This window comes from Rutidosis leptorrhynchoides, chromosome 1 (assembly GCF_046630445.1).
Source record: "Rutidosis leptorrhynchoides isolate AG116_Rl617_1_P2 chromosome 1, CSIRO_AGI_Rlap_v1, whole genome shotgun sequence".
In the NCBI taxonomy this organism is placed as follows: domain Eukaryota; kingdom Viridiplantae; phylum Streptophyta; class Magnoliopsida; order Asterales; family Asteraceae; genus Rutidosis; species Rutidosis leptorrhynchoides.
The window spans coordinates 75,668,771-75,688,538 of record NC_092333.1 but is presented as its reverse complement, the minus strand read 5'-3'; the positions used below and the strand labels follow the sequence as shown (position 1 = coordinate 75,688,538).

Below are 19,768 nucleotides of genomic sequence, written 5' to 3'. Positions count from 1 at the left end.
CATTTTCATTCAATTTCATATTTGGATTTTGATTTATCAGAATCCAACAAGTGGCATAATGAAGAGATAATGGACACAATAAAAATTGATTAGTAACAGACTAATTGACAATATGAAATTTTGTTAAGAAACCACGCTAACAAAATCCTAGCTAACTGTTCCTAGCTAACTGTTAATTCCATATTACATTTTATTTATCGCAATTTAATTATCGCAATTTATTTTATCGCAATTTTAATTCTCGCAATTTTATTTATTGTCATTTAATTTCTGTTATTTACTTTACGCACTATATTTATCGTCATTTATTTTCTGTAATTATTTTACGCACTTTAAATATCGGGACACGTATACAAAGTTTTGACATATCATATCGACACATCTATATATATTATTTGGAATCACCATAGACACTCTATATGCAGTAATGATCGAGTTCTCTATACAGGGTTGAGGTTGATTCTCAAATAATATATATACTTTGAGTTGTGATCGAGTCTGAGACATGTACACGGGTCACGATATGTATTAATTAATTCGAATATTATATATTAAACTATATATAAATTATTGGACTGTTAATTGTGGACTATCGACTGTGGACTAATAACATTGGACAATTAAAATGGATTAAAATATTGATTATAACATATGAAACTAAACAATTCTTCAAGTTTGCCATTTGATTTCATCTTAAACCTCATTTGTATCCTGACGATTACAATCTGCGTTCAAACCTTTCATGATTCTTGGAAACACCTCAATCAGGAGGATGAACTAACCTCACTTCATCTACGGAAGAAAAGATTGATGCATATAGTCATGCACCTGAAAAATACTCGAAACCTGAGTAAACATTTAACACGTATCTGTGCTAGCTCCTTTGGCATTGTTATTACCAAAAATAACATTGCAATTCTTTTTCAAATTAGCCAATTTTGTCACAGCTTCAGCAAATAAATTTCGACTTTTCATTCGAATGAACTCTACTATAACTTTGATATATAAGTTCGCCCTTCGTTATCGTTACCTGGGAACCGTTTATATCTCATCACATTAGTAGTAAATTTACCAACAACTTCGTTGATCTTTGACTTTCTGAAAGATCATAATATTTATCGAAACCTTATCTGCATCAGATAACGAGAATTGCCGTACCAAACACCGAGAATCAGCAATCAATATTTTGAAATCTCGCAGCATGTCTACATCAACAGTTATATGTAAACATATAACATTTATCTCTTAGAATTAAGATCTTTCATTCTGAAATTCTGAAAAGCACTCAGTCTACAAATCAATATTCTGAATGTTGAAAAAGCTGAATGAAGCAGCAGAAACCGTAGACTACCGTAAACGACCTTAACCGTCGAAAGTTTGATGATAAAGAATGGAGTATTGGAAACATTCAATAGAAAACTTAGTACCTAAAAGCGGATTATGCGAAACTATGAAAGAAGCCGTGGACAAATTACAAAGAATAAGTTTGACTTCAAAGAATCCAAATGATTCAATGCATGCTAAAGTCTTTAGCGAATATCTTGCTCTTTACTCTAAACTCTTGCGGACAAATTTTCTTCATCATCCTTCGATATTAGAAATTCCAAGATATCATCGTATCTTTCATTATAAATATCCTCCATATTTCTGAATATATTTTCATAACTATTATTATCTGAAATCATTAATCTATTCGTACTATCAGTGTTACATCATATAGAAACTGTTAGTTTCTATATTCTGTAAACTTTCGAGTTTAAAATATGAATGTTATTGAAGTAATGTTGGGAACTGACGCATGAGTTAGTATAATATAATGACACTTGATCAACGCGATTATATTACAGTAAGTCATGCTGAGTTTCTAAATGGAACGTGATGATTCACAGATCATAACGTCATCATGTGTCATGTTACACGACTCTTACGTTCTGTCTAATCTATAATCATATAAAGAACATATCTTTCTTGATAGTCCTATCTTTCCTTGAATTCGGGTAATTTGACAAGTCAAATTGTGCTATTACCGTTTCCTTCTTAGAACATTAACTTTGTTCATTTTAAAATTTAAATCTACAAATTCTGGACCATTACAAGAGATGTCCAATCGTAAAAAGAAGAAACGAAGGGACAAAACTCCAAAAGAAATAGAAATTTGGAGTATAAATCGCAGCAAATAGGAAGGAGTATTATCTGTGGATGACAATGATTATAGGAAACAGAAATAGGGACATTGAAATGTAAGGAAAGATATAAAGCCCGATAACAACACCTAAATTACAAACCGTGTATATCAATGTTTAGCGCAACATAAAGACACGGGAGAATTATAAGTACTATAACCCCAAGGGCGAAGTAGAAGAAAGCAGATTCCTCTGGTGGAAGTTGGAAAAGGAGAATGATTGTTGCGATAGTAAGGATGAGGACAAGGATCAGAATTGGATTAAGCATTTTTCTTTTATAATCGTTTGGATGTATGAACTAAGAAAGAAAGTATAGGAATGATGAGAATAATTGAACAGAAGAATTTAATTTATAATGGAAATATCAGACAGAGTAATCGAGGCAGATCACCGTATTTAATTATAGAGATCTTAATTTCCTTATTCGTCGAAGAATCAAATCTTTTATATTTCAAAGATTTTCTTTATATCCCTTGAATTCCGGAATTCAACCCTGACTCTGTTAAAAGTTAAAATGAATCTTTACTTTCCTATTTCACTCTTTGATGATAGCTTCATTCGTACTCTTCGAATAATCGAATTATTTTTGTCCATATTACTCAATGATGATAAAACTCAATTTATCAACTAATGTTCGTTATGAAAACAATTTTATTGTTAGCCATGACCACCTCACTCAAATTTCGAGACGAAATTTCTTTAACGGGTAGGTACTGTGATGACCCGGGAATTTCCGACCAAATTTAAAATTAATCTTTATATAATTCCGACACGATAAGCAAAGTCTGTTATGTTGAGTCTTAAAATTTTGAACTATTTCATATATTCATTTGACCTTCGACTGTTCTCGATGATTCACGAATATTTTTGTGCAGGTAACATCTATATACATATGAATGTATATATATATATATATATATATATATATATATATATATATATATATATATATATATATATATATATATATATTTGTTGAAATAATAAAAATATAATATAGTTAAGTGAATCCATAATGTAAAATAATAATTAGAACAAATAAGTTAATATCAAAACGAATATATATACATATATATGTAACTACACATATATTATTATGAATCTATATATGTAATTTTTATTTATAGTTATTAACATATTATAACATTTAAATATACAATAAACGTTATTATATAATATAGTGAAAAGTTAGTATATTATATGTAAGTACAAGTTAAAATGTTACAATAATATTATAACCATCACTTTCATTATTATTAAAGTTAATATTAATAATATTTGTATTATTAATATTATAAATTATAATATGAGATATAAATAGTTATATATATATATATATATATATATATATATATATATATATATTATGTATAAGTTGTTATATGGTTATTATTATTATTATTATTCTCATTAATAATATTGATATTGTTATAACTAATATCATTATTAGTATTATTATAGTTATTATCCATATTAGTGTTATAATTTTTATAGGTATTATTAACATTACACTTAAAAATTACTATGATCTTTAATATTATTATTAATATTGTGATGATAATATGATAGTTATTATAATTAATATTAACAAGTATTATTTTTATTATATTTAATAATTACTTATATTAGATTTAGATATAAGATAAAAAAAATACAGATATATAGGTGTAATTACATACAGATCATGAATCAGTTAAGATATTATTTATTATTTTGTTTTTCTGTTTTGTCCGTGAACTGTGTCGACATCTTCATCCCATTTATTTCAATCAGGTAGTTTATTTTTTTTCCATGAAATTCATTCGATACTTTCATTTTCATTTATCAATCCCACATATCTGTAACAATTTCAAGTTATCGATTTAAAAAAAAAAAAAAGAAAAGAAAGAACAGCTAAACTGTTCTGTTCGTGTAAGAAAAATTAAAAGGCTCGATTTTTGAAATAGACTCAAAAAGTGTAAATGGGGTTTTGTTAGGATTATATTACTTGATCTTTCTGCAAAGTTTGGATCTCCAATTCTGTAATAACCCGACTTTTTCCGTTAACTTTCCGTTAAAAAAACATAACAACCGTTACTTAAAATCTACAATTTTATATGTAAATTTTTTTTTATAATATACTACTATTAATATTGGTTACATTTTTTTTTTTTTTGAAAACACTACGGTTATTGAAAACGAAAAAATATATATATATATTTTAAGACAACAAAATGTATGATTATTAATTTTAATAATTAGGTTATATAACAATTGAGTTTTGAAAATCATTTTAATTAAATAGGATGATGATACTTATATTTTTATTCAACAAGTATTTATACGCGTATTATACGAACGTTTCTAGATATATAGTTTTATACACTAATAATTCAAACTAATAAATGAATTAATAATTCAAATTAATAATTCGGTTTAATAATTCAAACTAATAATTTAGTTTATTATTATAATATCTTATATTATATAATGGATATAAAAATTCGTAACCCACTTGCCAACTACTCCCATAATTTATGTAACACATGACTTATAAACATTATAATTACTCTATCATATAATTTAAATATTATAGTGATATTTAAACATAATCTTAATAATTGACTGGAATTAAATATAAAAGGTTTCGAACAATATACATAGATGTATTTTTTTAAATATAAAATTTATCAATCACAGAAACATGTTAAGGCAAAATACATTGGGTTTTAGATAACGGATAAAAATCTAATAAATATCTAATATATATATATTTTAGGGATACCCGTAAATGCCATTGTTAATTACCCTTGACTATATATTATATCTATATTTCCTTACTATTAAACCCGTGACTACAAAAATTTATAACCCGTGTTTATTTAATATTACACCCATGATATATATATACCCGTGACTATACAGTTAATACCCGTGATATCTATTATTGATATAGATATTTACCTGTGACTCTATCTTATCTATATTATCTATCTATATCAGATTCATTTCATCAAACAACCACGTACACAATTTTTCTCTTTTAAGAACACCCATCTCCTATTCATCATCTTCATCGATCTTCCTTCCTCAAAAACACCTTCAAGAAATCACTTGATCATAAAATTGTTTACATATTCGGACTCCTCTCGAAGAGCTCTACACATCTATACCAATAATTTCTTGATTAGGGTAAGTTTTAAAAACTCTAATTTTTGAGTTTTCATGTTTTTGATACATATTAGGGTAGATATAGTGTCTAGTGCTCAAGTCCTTGAATATTTACAAATGAAATGGTGTTTAATTGACCATTAGAGTAGTTATAATAAAATCCCATTTTTGAACTGATATGAACTCATTCTTACATGTTAAATACAGTTAATCAAAGTTCATAATTGAATTGCTATCGAAGAGTAGTTAATTTTTCATATAGATATTGCGCGATTTCGATTTCTAGATCAAAAATTGTGATTAATTGATTTTGGTTAGAAAATTCGTATTTGATATTGCTAATCTGGAAAAGTTGAGTTTACAATCTATTCTTGCCATGATAATATTTGAAAAGAGCTTGAAAAATTATTAACTTTTCGTTTAGATATCATATCTTTTCGATTTATAGAACTTAAGTTATGAACGATTGAAGTTATGTTTTTGTATGATTAAAGGTGAACGTTTTTGGCATGCTAAATGACATATAACTGATAATATAAGTTCATAGGGTTATTGGACTTGAAAAACCACTGATATTAGACTCAAGAATCAGGTCGATTCGAATTTTCTTTAGACTTTTACGCTCGTTCAAAGTTTGGTACATGTTAATAAAAATGCTGTTTGATTTCTGAAAACTGCACGAACATAGTTTAACGTATTCTGTAACTGGGGCTTTTATGGGACAAATCAGACTATACGAAAAATTAGGAAGATTCTCCACTTAAAAACGCCGCATCTCCAATTGGCGGTGACTGATTTGGAGTTGCGATGATTTTTGTAAAAATCACAGAAGTTGCTGCTGTAAACCTTGTTTTAAACTTGTGTTTTTGCAAATTTTTCGGGTTATAAAAAATATGACCAATACTTGAGACTTGAAACTTTTTGTATGAACTTAATACACTTATATTAACTATTTCATTTAGTGTGGGGTGCTCTAAAGTGGTAATTTTGTATATGTATAAACCATGTAATTTAAACCGTTCGTTTGGACATTTAACCCGTTTAAGCCAAAAAGTGTCAAAATGGGTAACGGGCACCGAGGACACGTCCGATATATCAATTTAAGTAAGTTTGAAGTTTATAATGTTTTAAAAATAATTTTTGGCATGTTTTGATCAAAATGGGTATTTATGACCCATTTGAGTCATACGCGTCTACTTTGACCAATATGCGAAATTTTGAGGATCAAAGGTATGTAACACGTCTAAAATATCATTTTTAAACTTATGACATGATTTTTACATGCTCAAGTATTATGGTTTGGAATTTGAGTTGTCAATGGAAAATTTTTATTATTTTAGTGAAAGTGTCTAAATAACTCTCGGGCTCACTTTGTAGGCTCGTAAATAATAAATGATTAAGTTATGGCCAAAGCTATTAATTGGGTCAGAAAGTAGATATGAGAGGCTTCAAAATGATATAAGATATGTATGATTTTGTTTAGTCAAAACTAGTTTAAAACGAGCCTGAAAACAGGATGTTGGGGCTGACTTTTAGTTTTGGTAAAGTGTCAAAAATGAATCTTGGGTCTACTTTGCGGACTCATAAGTTGAAATCAGTTAAGTCTGGATAAAAACTATTAATTGGTATTGAAAGTGTTTACGACATGCTTTAAAACCATATATTATATGTATGATTTTGTTAAGTCTAAACAGGTATAAAACAAGCGTAAAAATGGGTAATCGTTGCTGATTTTGAACACAGCATTTTATCAGCAGTTTACATTTTATCAGCAGTTTATGTTTCGGGAGGCTGTTTTCGCGAGGCCATAACTTTCAAACCGTAACTCCATTTTCGTCAAATAAACTGTCTATAGAAAGGTGGGATGATATACTTTCCAATGTTCATGACCTAAGTTATTATATCAAAGTTGGTGGGACCCAGAATCAGCTGCAAAATACCTAAAAAAGACATATATGTAAATAATATTTTTTTCTAAGTAAAAATAGATAACCTAAGTTTGACTTATGTTTGACTATTTGACCAACTTGGGTAATATTATGAGATTGTTTATTTGTTTTGACCATGTTGACTGCATTTGACTTGCATTTGACTTACTTTGACTTCTGTTGACTTCTGTTGACTTTTGTTGACTTTTGCTAAACTTTGCTAAATTTATGAGTCAGACTTGAGCAATAGGACTATACTTACCCTATGGACCGACCTAGCTTATTAGACACTTATTGACCAACATATGTTCTCTAGGTTGAGGTCTACGGTTACTTGCGTTCCGATATTCGGTCACATCTCTGTGATTTATTTCTGAAGTTGTCAGGTGAGTTTCATTTGCTCCCCTTTTAATTGCTTTTGCAATATATATTTTTGGGCTGAGAATACATGCACTTTATTTTAAATGCAATGGATATAAGTACATACTAAATTCTACACCGAGTTTGAACCGAAAATCCCTTAGCTTTGGTAACTAGTAGCTGCCAGTTATAAGAACTGGTGGGCGCGAATAGTTGTATATGGATCCATAGGGCTTGACATCCCCGTCTGTTCCAGGTATAGAAACCCTAGCCTGAACTATAAAACAGACGTATGCTATTTGAAGTTAGTACACGTTGGTTTGCGTGTATTGTACATGTTGGTTGCATGTATGTTAAAACATGGGTACTTATTAGATATACATTAAAGTTTAGTTACCAGAGTGCTCAATCTTGTAGAATATTTTGATAAACGTTTCTGGATGAAACAACTGAAATCTTGTGATCCACCTTTATATATAGATTATGCGCAATATTAAAACTATGAACTCACCAACCTTTGTGTTGACACTTTTTAGAATGTTTATTCTCAGGTCTCTAGAAGTCTTCCGCTGTTTGCTTATACGTTATAAAAGCTATGTGCATGGAGTCATACATGCTTTATTATAGAAAACTTTGCATTCACAAAATCATCACCATGTATCTTATTTTGACTGTATTGTCAACGGATGTATTATTGTAACCTATTATTTACGGTGATTGTCTATATGTAGAAATCATCAGATGTCGAAAGCCTTGAATTTAGATATTCATTTATGGTGTGTCTTTTCAAAAGAATGCAATGTTTACAAAACGTATCATATAGAGGTCAATACCTCGCAATGAAACCGGTGAATAACGTACTGCGTCAATAGCGATTTTGACGGGTCATTACAAGTGGTATCAGAGCGTTGGTTGTAGGGAGTTAGGTGCATTAGTGTGTCTGACCTGGACTGTTTGGATACATTAGTGGTCTAGTCTACAACCGTGTCGTTACACTTATACGTGATTATGTGCATATTCTGACATTAATATAATATTATTATTACTATCGGTGAGAAAGTATTTCTCCTTTTGATTGCAAGCCTTCTCCTGCTCAAGTCATTTTCAACACCCCGGTTAGTGAAAAACGAGGAAGTGTCATTCAGGACTTTCGAAATTCCCGACATTCCTATGTGAGTTATTACTTATATATTTTTATAGATATCATATGTGTTATATTATGTGCTTATGTGCTTCGATTCAGAAACTCCCGACATCTCGAATTGTAAATCGGAAGAAGTCTTATCTGACTCACGAAGATTCTCAATAGTTTCAAAGACATTCTTACATCATTACCCTTTCAATATTATTAATTAAATTAAATATTATATTCTCGTACTATTTTTAGTACACCCCTTTTTGAAATCATTTCGATTTATAAATTCTGGAAAATGACACTTGTTTTATATCCATAAATATTTTAGAGTAGTGTTGGAATGGAAGCATGATTTAGTGTAATATAATGACGCCCGATCAACATGGTTATATTACGGTAAGTCATGCGGAAGTTCTAATGGAACGTGATGGTGGTAATGCTTGATCAACCTTACCTTCACCACGTATCATGTTACATGATTCATTTATTTTCTCTGCTGACATCTGAATATACTCTGACTATATATGTGACATCATTTAAGGTCACACTTGATTTCCTTCCCATCTTTGTCTTATCATACTTGCACTCCGAGCAGTTTATTCGAAGGTATTCGTCACCAAAGGAATATGATCTCGTTTTACCCAACTTTCATACTTAACTACAAGATGCTCGATCTTACTACGTCAAGACAAACATTTCTATCCTCACTTGTTTACCTAAACGCCGTTTAATTGCACTAACCAAAATTTCGGGACGAAATTTTCTTTAAGGGGTAGGTACTGTAATAACCCGAATTTTCCGTTAAAAAAACATAACAACCGTTACTTAAAATCTACAATTTTAAATGTAAATTTTTTTTATAATATACTACTATTAATATTGGTTACATTTTTTTTTTTGAAAACACTACGGTTATTGAAAACGAAAAAAATATATATATATATTTTAAGACAACAAAATATATGATTATTAATTTTAATAATTAGGTTATATAACAATTGAGTTTTGAAAATCATTTTAATTAAATAGGATGATGATACTTATATTTTTATTCAACAAGTATTTATACGCGTATTATACAAACGTTTCTAGATATATAGTTTTATACACTAATAATTCAAACTAATAAATGAATTAATAATTCAAATTAATAATTCGGTTTAATAATTCAAACTAATAATTTAGTTTATTATTATAATATTTTATATTATATAATGGATATAAAAATTCGTAACCCACTTGCCAACTACTCCCATAATTTATGTAACACATGACTTATAAACATTATAATTACTCTATCATATAATTTAAATATTATAGTGATATTTAAACATAATCTTAATAATTGACTGGAATTAAATATAAAAGGTTTCGAACAATATACATAGATGTATTTTTTTTTAAATATAAAATTTATCAATCACAGAAACATGTTAAGGCAAAATACATTGGGTTTTAGATAACGGATAAAAATCTAATAAATATCTAATATATATATATTTTAGGGATACCCGTAAATGCCATTGTTAATTACCATTGACTATATATTATATCTATATTTCCTTACTATTAAACCCGTGACTCCAAAAATTTATAACCCGTGTTTATTTAATATTACACCCATGATATATCTATACCCGTGACTATACAGTTAATACCCGTGATATCTATTATTGAGATAGATATTTACCTGTGACTCTATCTTATCTATATTATCTATCTATATCAGATTCATTTCATCAAACAACCACGTACACAATTTTTCTCTTTTAAGAACACCCATCTCCTATTCATCATCTTCATCGATCTTCTTTCCTCAAAAACACCTTCAAGAAATCACTTGATCATAAAATTGTTTACATATTCGGACTCCTCTCGAAGAGCTCTACACATCTATAGCAATAATTTCTTAATTAGGGTAAGTTTTAAAAACTCTAATTTTTGAGTTTTCATGTTTTTGATACATATTAGGGTAGATATAGTGTCTAGTGCTCAAGTCCTTGAATATTTACAAATGAAATGGTGTTTAATTGACCATTAGAGTAGTTATAATAAAATCCCATCTTTGAACTGATATGAACTCATTCTTACATGTTAAATACAGTTAATCAAAGTTCATAATTGAATTGCTATCGAAGAGTAGTTAATTTTTCATATAGATATTGCGCGATTTCGATTTCTAGATCAAAAATTGTGATTAATTGATTTTGGTTTGAAAATTCGTATTTGATATTGCTAATCTGGAAAAGTTGAGTTTACAATCTGTTCTTGGCATGATAATATTTGAAAAGAGCTTGAAAATTATTAACTTTTCGTTTAGATATCATATCTTTTCGATTTATAGAACTTAAGTTATGAACGATTGAAGTTATGTTTTTGTATGATTAAAGGTGAACGTTTTTGGCATGCTAAATGACATATAACTGATAATATAAGTTCATAGGGTTATTGGACTTGAAAAACCACTGATATTAGACTCAAGAATCAGGTCGATTCGAATTTTCTTTAGACTTTTACGCTCGTTCAAAGTTTGGTACATGTTAATAAAAATGTTGTTTGATTTCTGAAAACTGCACGAACATAGTTTAACGTATTCTGTAACTGGGGTTTTTCTGGGACAAATCAGACTATACGAAAAATTGGGTAGATTCTCCACTTAAAAATGCCGCATCTCCAACTGGCGGTGACTGATTTGGAGTTGCGATGATTTTTGTAAAAATCACAGAAGTTGCTGCTGTAAACCTTGTTTTAAACTTGTGTTTTTGCAAATGTTTCGGGTTATAAAAAATATGACCAATACTTGAGACTTGAAACTTTTTGTATGAACTTAATACACTTATATTAACTATTTCATATAGTGTGGGGTGCTCTAAAGTGGTAATTTTGTATATGTATAAACCATGTAATTTAAACCGTCCGTTTGGACATTTAACCCGTTTAAGCCAAAAAGTGTCAAAATGGGTAACGGGCACCGAGAACACGTCCGATATATCAATTTAAGTAAGTTTGAAGTTTATAATGTTTTAAAAATGATTTTTGGTATGTTTTGATCAAAATGGGTATTTATGACCCATTTGAGTCATACGCGTCTACTTTGACCAATATGCGAAATTTTGAGGATCAAAGGTATGTAACACGTCTAAAATATCATTTTTAAACTTATGACATGATTTTTACATGCTCAAGTATTATGGTTTGGAATTTGAGTTGTCAATGGAAAATTTTTATTATTTTAGTGAAAGTGTCTAAATAACTCTCGGGCTCACTTTGTAGGCTCGTAAATAATAAATGATTAAGTTATGGCCAAAGCTATTAATTGGGTCAGAAAGTAGATATGAGATGCTTCAAAATGATATAAGATATGTATAATTTTGTTTAGTCAAAACTAGTTTAAAACGAGCCTGAAAACAGGATGTTAGGGCTGACTTTTAGTTTTGGTAAAGTGTCAAAAATGAATCTTGGGTCTACTTTGCGAACTCATAAGTTGAAATCAGTTAAGTCTGGATAAAAACTATTAATTGGTGTTGAAAGTATTTACGACATGCTTAAAAACGATATATTATATGTATGATTTTGTTAAGTCTAAACAGGTTTAAAACAAGCGTAAAAATGGGTAATCGTTGCTGATTTTGAACACAGCATTTTATCAGCAGTTTACATTTTATCAGCAGTTTATGTTTCGGGAGGTTGTTTTCGCGAGGCCATAACTTTCAAACCGTAACTCCATTTTCGTCAAATAAACTGTCTATAGAAAGGTGGGATGATATATTTTCCAATGTTCATGACCTAAGTTATTATATCAAAGTTGGTGGGACCCAGAATCAGCTGCAAAATACCTAAAAATACATATATGTAAATAATATTTTTTTCTAAGTAAAAATAGATAACCTAAGTTTGACTATTTGACCAACTTGGGTAATATTATGAGATTGTTTATTTGTTTTGACCATGTTGACTGCGTTTGACTTGCGTTTGACTTGCATTTGACTTACTTTGACTTCTGTTGACTTTTGTTGAATTTTGCTAAACTTTGCTAAATTTATGAGTCAGACTTGAGCAATAGGACTATATTTACCCTATGGACCGACCTAGTTTATTAGACACTTATTGACCAACATATGTTCTCTAGGTTGTGGTCTACGGTTACTTGCGTTCCGATATTCGGTCACATCTCTGTGATTTATTTCTGAAGTTGTCAGGTGAGTTTCATTTGCTCCCTTTTTAATTGCTTTTGCAATATATATTTTTGAGCTGAGAATACATGCACTTTATTTTAAACGCAATGGATACAAGTACATACTAAATTCTACACCGAGTTTGAACCGAAAATCCCTTAGCTTTGGTAACTAGCAGCTGCCAGTTATAAGAACTGGTGGGCGCGAATAGTTGTATATGGATCCATAGGGCTTGACATCCCCGTCTGTTCCAGGTATATAAACCCTAGCCTGAACTATAAAACAGACGTATGCTATTTGAAGTTTGTACACGTTGGTTTGCGTGTATTGTACATGTTGGTTGCATGTATGTTAAAACATGGGTACTTATTAGATATACGTTAAAGTTTAGTTACCAGGGTGCTCAATCTTGTAGAATATTTTGATAAACGTTTCTGGATGAAACAACTGAAATCTTGTGATCCACCTTTATATATAGATTATGCGCAATATTAAAACTATGAACTCACCAACCTTTGTGTTGACACTTTTTAGCATGTTTATTCTCAGGTCTCTAGGTGTCTTCCGATGTTTGCTTATACATTATACAAGCTATGTGCATGGAGTCATACATGCTTTATTATAGAAAACATTGCATTCACAAAATCATCACCATGTATCTTATTTTGACTGTATTGTCAACGGATGTATTATTGTAACCTATTATTTACGGTGATTGTCTATATGTAGAAATCATCAGATGTCGAAAGCCTTGAATTTAGATATTCATTTATGGTGTGTCTTTTCAAAAGAATGCAATGTTTACAAAACGTATCATATAGAGGTCAATACCTCGCAATGAAACCGGTGAATAACGTACTGCGTCAATAGCGATTTTGGCGGGTCGTTACAAATTCCTTCTATCAAATTCTAATTTCGAAGTCAAAGTTCTTATTTAAAAAGTCAACAGATTAGTTCATGTTAAAATTCGAGTTCGTTTTAGTGTTTCTTGATCAATTGATGGTTCCAATAGTTTATAGGAGTAATTTAGAATATAGTTTGTTAAGGAATCGAAAGCTAAAACGTTTTAGAAATCAAAAAGCAAAAAAAAAAAATTTTAAAAGCTACGAACAGCAGAGCAGGCTGTTGGATTCTGTTTTGTTTCATTTTTTTTATTTTTTTTATTTAATAACTACCTTTCCAATTTATTTAGTTGTTTACAAGTCTTTTATGAAACATCGAATTAGTTAATCTGAGTTAGAACACGAGATGGTCGATCATCAGTTTAATCAAATGGAGAAGAAAGGGAAGTAAAACAGGAACGGTTTATAAGATTTTATGTTAGGAATAAATCAAAAAAACTGAAAATGGTGTAATGGTTAGATGATGTTTGTGCAACCGAGAGGTCTTGGGTTCGAGTCCCATTTGGAGCATATCTTTTTACTCAAAGCTTATAAAGGTATATACAATCTCTTTTATTTTTTATTATTATTATTGTGATAATTATTATTATTGTTATGATTGTTAATAATAGTTATTAAGGTTATAAATATGATTATAAATTGTTACTTGTTACTAGTGCTATTATTATTAAAAGTATTACTAATAATACTAGTATTATCATTATAATTATTAGTATCACCATTATAATTATTATTATAAGTATAACCATTGTTATTATGGTTACGATTAGGATTGTTATTATCGTCATTATATAAAACAACACAAGTTATTTTTATCTTTCACTAATATTAGTATTAATATCATTTTTATAATTATTAGTTTTACTGTTGTCATTATTAACATAAGTATCAATTTTAACAATATTGTTATTATTATTAGTAATATCGATATTAAGAAAGTTATTATTATTAGTAAATCATTATTATCAAAACTATTATTTTGATACAAATAACTATTTTATACTTAATACATATATTATAATTATATTAATAGTTTATATACCTACATATCAAACGTAATAACAATATTTATATAAATACATATATATAACAAACTAATGATTTTTTATATATATAATGCAAATCATATATATATATATATAGATATATTAATATAACTAAATATATAGTTATTAAACATATTAATTATATACACAAACTAAATAAGTATAATATATAATTCAAGTTATAATATATAAACTTGTTCGAATACGATTATACATTTTAATATATACATATACAAATGATATAGGTTCGTGAATCCGAGGCCAACCCTGCATTGTTCAGTTTGTCTAATGTTGTCATATGTATTTTTACTACAAAATACATTAGGTGAGTTTCATTTGCCTTTTTACCCTTTTATATTTTTGGGCTGAGAATACATGCGCAATTTTTATAACTGTTTTACGAAATAGACACAAGTAACTGAAACTATATTATATGGTTGAATTGTCGAAATCGAATATGCCCCTTTTTATTAAGTCTGGTAATCTAAGAATTAGGGAACAGACACCCTAATTGACGCGAACTCTAAAGATAGATCTATTGGGCCCAACAAGCCCCATCCAAAGTACCGGATGCTTTAGTACTTAGAAATTTATATCATGTCCGAAGGAGGATCCCGAAATGATGGGGATATTCTTATATGCATATTGTGAATGTCGGTTACCAGGTGTTCAATCCATATGAATGATATTTTTGTCTCTATGCATGGGACGTATGTTTATGAGAAATGGAAATATGAAATCTTGTGGTCTATTAAAATTATGAAATGATTATTTATGTTAAACTAATGAACTCACCAACCTTTTGGTTGACACTTGAAAGCATGTTTATTCTCAGGTATGAAAGAAATCTTCCGCTGCGCATTTGCTCATCTTAGAGATATTACTTGGAGTCATACATGACATATTTTAAAAGACGTTGCATTCGAGTCGTTGCGTTCATCAAGATTATTATTAAGTCAATTATAGTTAGATATATTATGAAACGGTATGCATGCCGTTAACTTTCGATGTAATGAAAGATTGTCTTTTCAAAAACGAATGCAATGTTTGTAAAATGTATTATATAGAGGTCAAGTACCTCGCGATGTAATCAACTATTGTGAATCGTTTATAATCGATATGGACTTTGTCCGGATGGATTAGGACGGGTCTCTACATGTAAAGCCCAATTCACCCTCACAAAACTTCAGTACATGAGGAGAAAAGGCTGAAAAACATTGACTAACCTTGATTAGAGGAAAACGTCTTAATTCGAATAAGGAAGGAAATGTGTCTTTTAACGAACCATCAATTAACCAAACATCATGCCAAAATAAGATTTTTTCACCATTTCCTACCTTCTATTTCCACACATTAGGACCAACAATTGGATGAAGAGACGGATCGTGTTGCAATCGATTCAAATCTCTCCAAATATAAGAGATTTGAGAAACAAATAAAGGAGAGTCACTATGCATAAGGTCTCTTCCAAAAGAAGACCCGAAAGAGGACGTCACTATAGATTTCCAAAGACAAGGCTTGTTAAAATTGATTTTTGCCCACCATTTAACAAGCATTGCTAGGTTTTTAAAACGAAGGGGAGTGACACCTAGCCCTCCCAAATCTTTAGGAAGACACATCGTATCTCATTTAACTAAACACGTCTTCTTTTTAAGACAACCCCCCCCCCCCCCCCAAAGAAAATTTCTCCGATAACGTTCTAGTTGTTTGATCACCGCCACCGGAGCTTTATAAATCGACATGTAATGAAGAGGGAGATTAGAGAGAACCGCATTCACCATCACCAAACGACCACCAAAAGAAAGGCATCTACCTTTCCACCCGGCAAGCTTCTTTTTAAACTTATTAACAATAGGATCCCACATAGCAATACGATTAGAATTGAAACCGATTGGGATACCTAGGTACACCATAGGGAAAGTCCCCACTTTGCACTCGAAAATAGCCGAAAAATTAATCATGTCTTCTTTAGAAACATGAATACCATATAAAGTTGTCTTAATAACATTCATTTGAAGCCCGGATAATTGGAAAAAAAGACCCATTATAAACTTGATACGGTTTAACTCACGAACATTTGGTTGTGCGAAAATGATCGTGTCATCCGCAAATTGCGAATGATTAATAGACAAATTATTACCAAACTTGCAACCTTCCAAGAAACCATTGGCTAAATCTCTTGAGAGGAGTTTACTCAAGATTTCGGTTATGATGATGAACAAAAAAGGCGACAACGGGTCACCTTGGCGAAGGCCTCGGTGCATTACCCCTTCACGAGAAGGAGAGCCATTTAAGAGAATCGAAAATTGGATGTTCAAAATACACGTAGCAATCCAAGAAATGAACTTTGAACCAAACCCCATCTTATGTAAAACCAAGAATAAGAACTCATGGGAAACACAATCATAAGCTTTCGAAAAATCAATCTTAATCAAGATAATAGGAATCTTTTTACTCTTTGCCAAGTGAACAATTTCATTAACCACCATAACACCATCCGTTAAAAGCCTTGAAGGAACGAAACCATTTTGATTCTCGCTAATAATAGATGGGATTGCTAGTTTTAGTCTATTAGCAATTGTCTTAGCAAGAATCTTATAAGGAGCATTGATCAAACTAATGGGACGCATTTGATTAATGGTTCTTGCCGAATTTGATTTTGGGATCAACACAATGAAAGATGAATTAAATCCTTTTGGAAAGGAAGGTGAGTCATGGAATTGAGCAAACATCTCCATAACATTATCCTCCAAAAAATGCCACCCTTTCTTAAAAAATTGTAACGTGAAGCCATCCGGGCCGGGTGTTTTATTACCATCGAAACCTTTAATAACCAAACAAACCTCATCAACAGAGAACTGCCCTTCAAGAGCAGAACAAACAGACAACGGTACTTGGGCCAGGCCAAGTGAGGCCCAATCCAAATCAATAACAGCGTGCATCGATGGAAGGCTGTCAAACAATTTTTCAAAAAAAGAAACAGCATGTTCTTTAATTAAAGAGGGATCATCAATCCAAGAATCATTGATTTGCATACCTGCAACGTAAGATGACTGTTGACGAATTCGTGAAACAAGATGGAAGAATCTCGAATTTTTATCACCGAGCTTGAACCAATGGAAACGAGACTATAACCTCCTTTTCGATTCAATAGTGATGGAAGCTTTCTTCTTGCACAATTTTAAAGCAGTCAATTCTATAATTTCCGATTGAGAGAGATCACGACTTTTGTAAAAAGATTTTAACCTCTTGATTTCTGCTTCAATTGACTTTAGTTTGATGACATCCGTATCTTGATTCGAGGAATTCCAAAGTTTTAAATATGCTTTTAACAATCTCAACTTTTTGTTGATAACAAACGCCGCCCAACCGTACATACTGTAATCGTTCCATAACTTTTCACAGAATCAAAAAAAACCATGTTTATCACACCACCTGTTGTTAAAGCGAAAGGGTCTCGGGCCCCAATAAGCCAACTTTTTAGCCCAAATTAAAGGTTTATGATCAGAACGGTCCCGATGATCGGATTGAAGGATTGCATCGGGCCACAACATTGCCCACTTGTAATTAACAAAAACTCTATCAATACGAGAGAACTTTCCAAACGGGCCTTCCCTTGTAAACTCATCATCAGTTAAAACTTGATCAACGATATTAGCTTGATTAATGAAAGCATTGAAAGAGGCAATGCTATTAAGGTCGATAACTTCACGTAATCTTTCATCCGGGTGACAAACCGAATTAAAATCCCCCAAGAAACATAAAGGGCCCGGCCAATTATTAGCGATAGTGGAAAGTTGAGACCAAACAAACTTCTTCTTTTGTTCGTTGTGAGGTGCATAAACATTAACTAAAAGCACGATTTGATTATTAGGAGTATACCTCAATATGGTAGCGATCCAATGCTTACGAGACCATGCTTGGATTAAAGAGAAGAAATCTAATCTCCACATAGAGAGTAGTCCTCCCGACCGACCACTTGATTCCGATTGAATTGAGTCGAAAGCATAATGCTTCCATATCTCATTTAGAATGGGTTGTGCAACTAACTTCACCATAGTTTCTTGAATAGCAATGAATTGAATATGAAAATGATTGACCAACTTACCCGCCATTCGACCTCTTGATTTGTTACCGAGGCCTCGGGTATTCCACGAGGCGATCCTCATGGTTTCACTTTGTTGGGTGGAGAGTCATATTCTCTCATATCTTGCATAATAACACCAAAATTGGCCAAATCCTCCTTAAAAGACAGCTTTTTTCCCCACACCTTTTTCGATTGATTTTGCCCTCATTCACAGAATTGCCATCCACCACGACATGGTTGATTTCATTCTCGGTATCGAAAGCATTATAAAGATTATTAATTTGTTCAACCCAATCATTTACTATATTTTTCTCTTTTTCCAGTGGTTTACACCCTTTTGAATTTTCAACAGTGTTTTCGGTTGTAAGAGAAGGTTCACACCTAGCTTTTAATTTTTCACACGAGTCTGTACACCCAAAATTTAAACATTGATCTTCTTGATAAGAATTGGAAGAAGTCAACTTTGATAAAAAGGATTGCTCAGTAGCAGTAGCAAGAGGAAAAAGGGAATTGACAACAGAGGTTGAAGCATTCAATTTTTTTTGGGATAAGATGAGGGTAGGATAGTCATTAAGGTTAAGATTGAAGGGGCCACATTTCAAAGGAGAGTTGGGGGTTGACAGAGACTTATCACCTTTTGACACCTTGTCATGAACTTGTCCAATGCTTTTTGCCTTGAAAAGGGAAATTTTTCTCTCTCTCTCTCTGTACTTTTGAAATCACTTTGCTTAACCTTATGATCTTTAACAGCTTTGGAAACTTTTTCCAAGGAATTATGAATTACCTTTTGGAAAGTAACCGA

General features: G+C 30.8%; 1 protein-coding gene across 1 annotated transcript; it reads right to left on the bottom strand.

Moving 5' to 3' along the window:
- Nucleotides 1–16,219: 16,219 nt before the first annotated feature.
- LOC139885684 (uncharacterized) lies at nucleotides 16,220–19,048 on the bottom strand. Its single transcript, XM_071869440.1, has 4 exons — nucleotides 18,315–19,048; nucleotides 18,015–18,257; nucleotides 16,576–17,831; nucleotides 16,220–16,482 (listed from the first exon to the last, which is right to left on the bottom strand). The coding sequence occupies exons 1-4, from the start codon at nucleotides 19,046–19,048 to the stop codon at nucleotides 16,220–16,222; spliced, it is 2,496 nt and encodes an 831-aa protein (XP_071725541.1).
- Between the last annotated feature and the right edge of the window lie 720 nt (nucleotides 19,049–19,768).

Coding starts and splice junctions, on each gene's coding strand:
- LOC139885684 (XM_071869440.1), bottom strand. CDS start 19,048: ATGAGGATCGCCTCGTGGAATACCCGAGGCCTCGGTAACAAATCAAGA. Junction 18,258..18,314: donor CCCTTTCGCTTTAACAACAG/GTGGTGTGATAA, acceptor GAACGATTACAG/TATGTACGGTTGGGCGGCGT. Junction 16,483..16,575: donor GGTGATCAAACAACTAGAAC/GTTATCGGAGAA, acceptor GTCTTCCTAAAG/ATTTGGGAGGGCTAGGTGTC.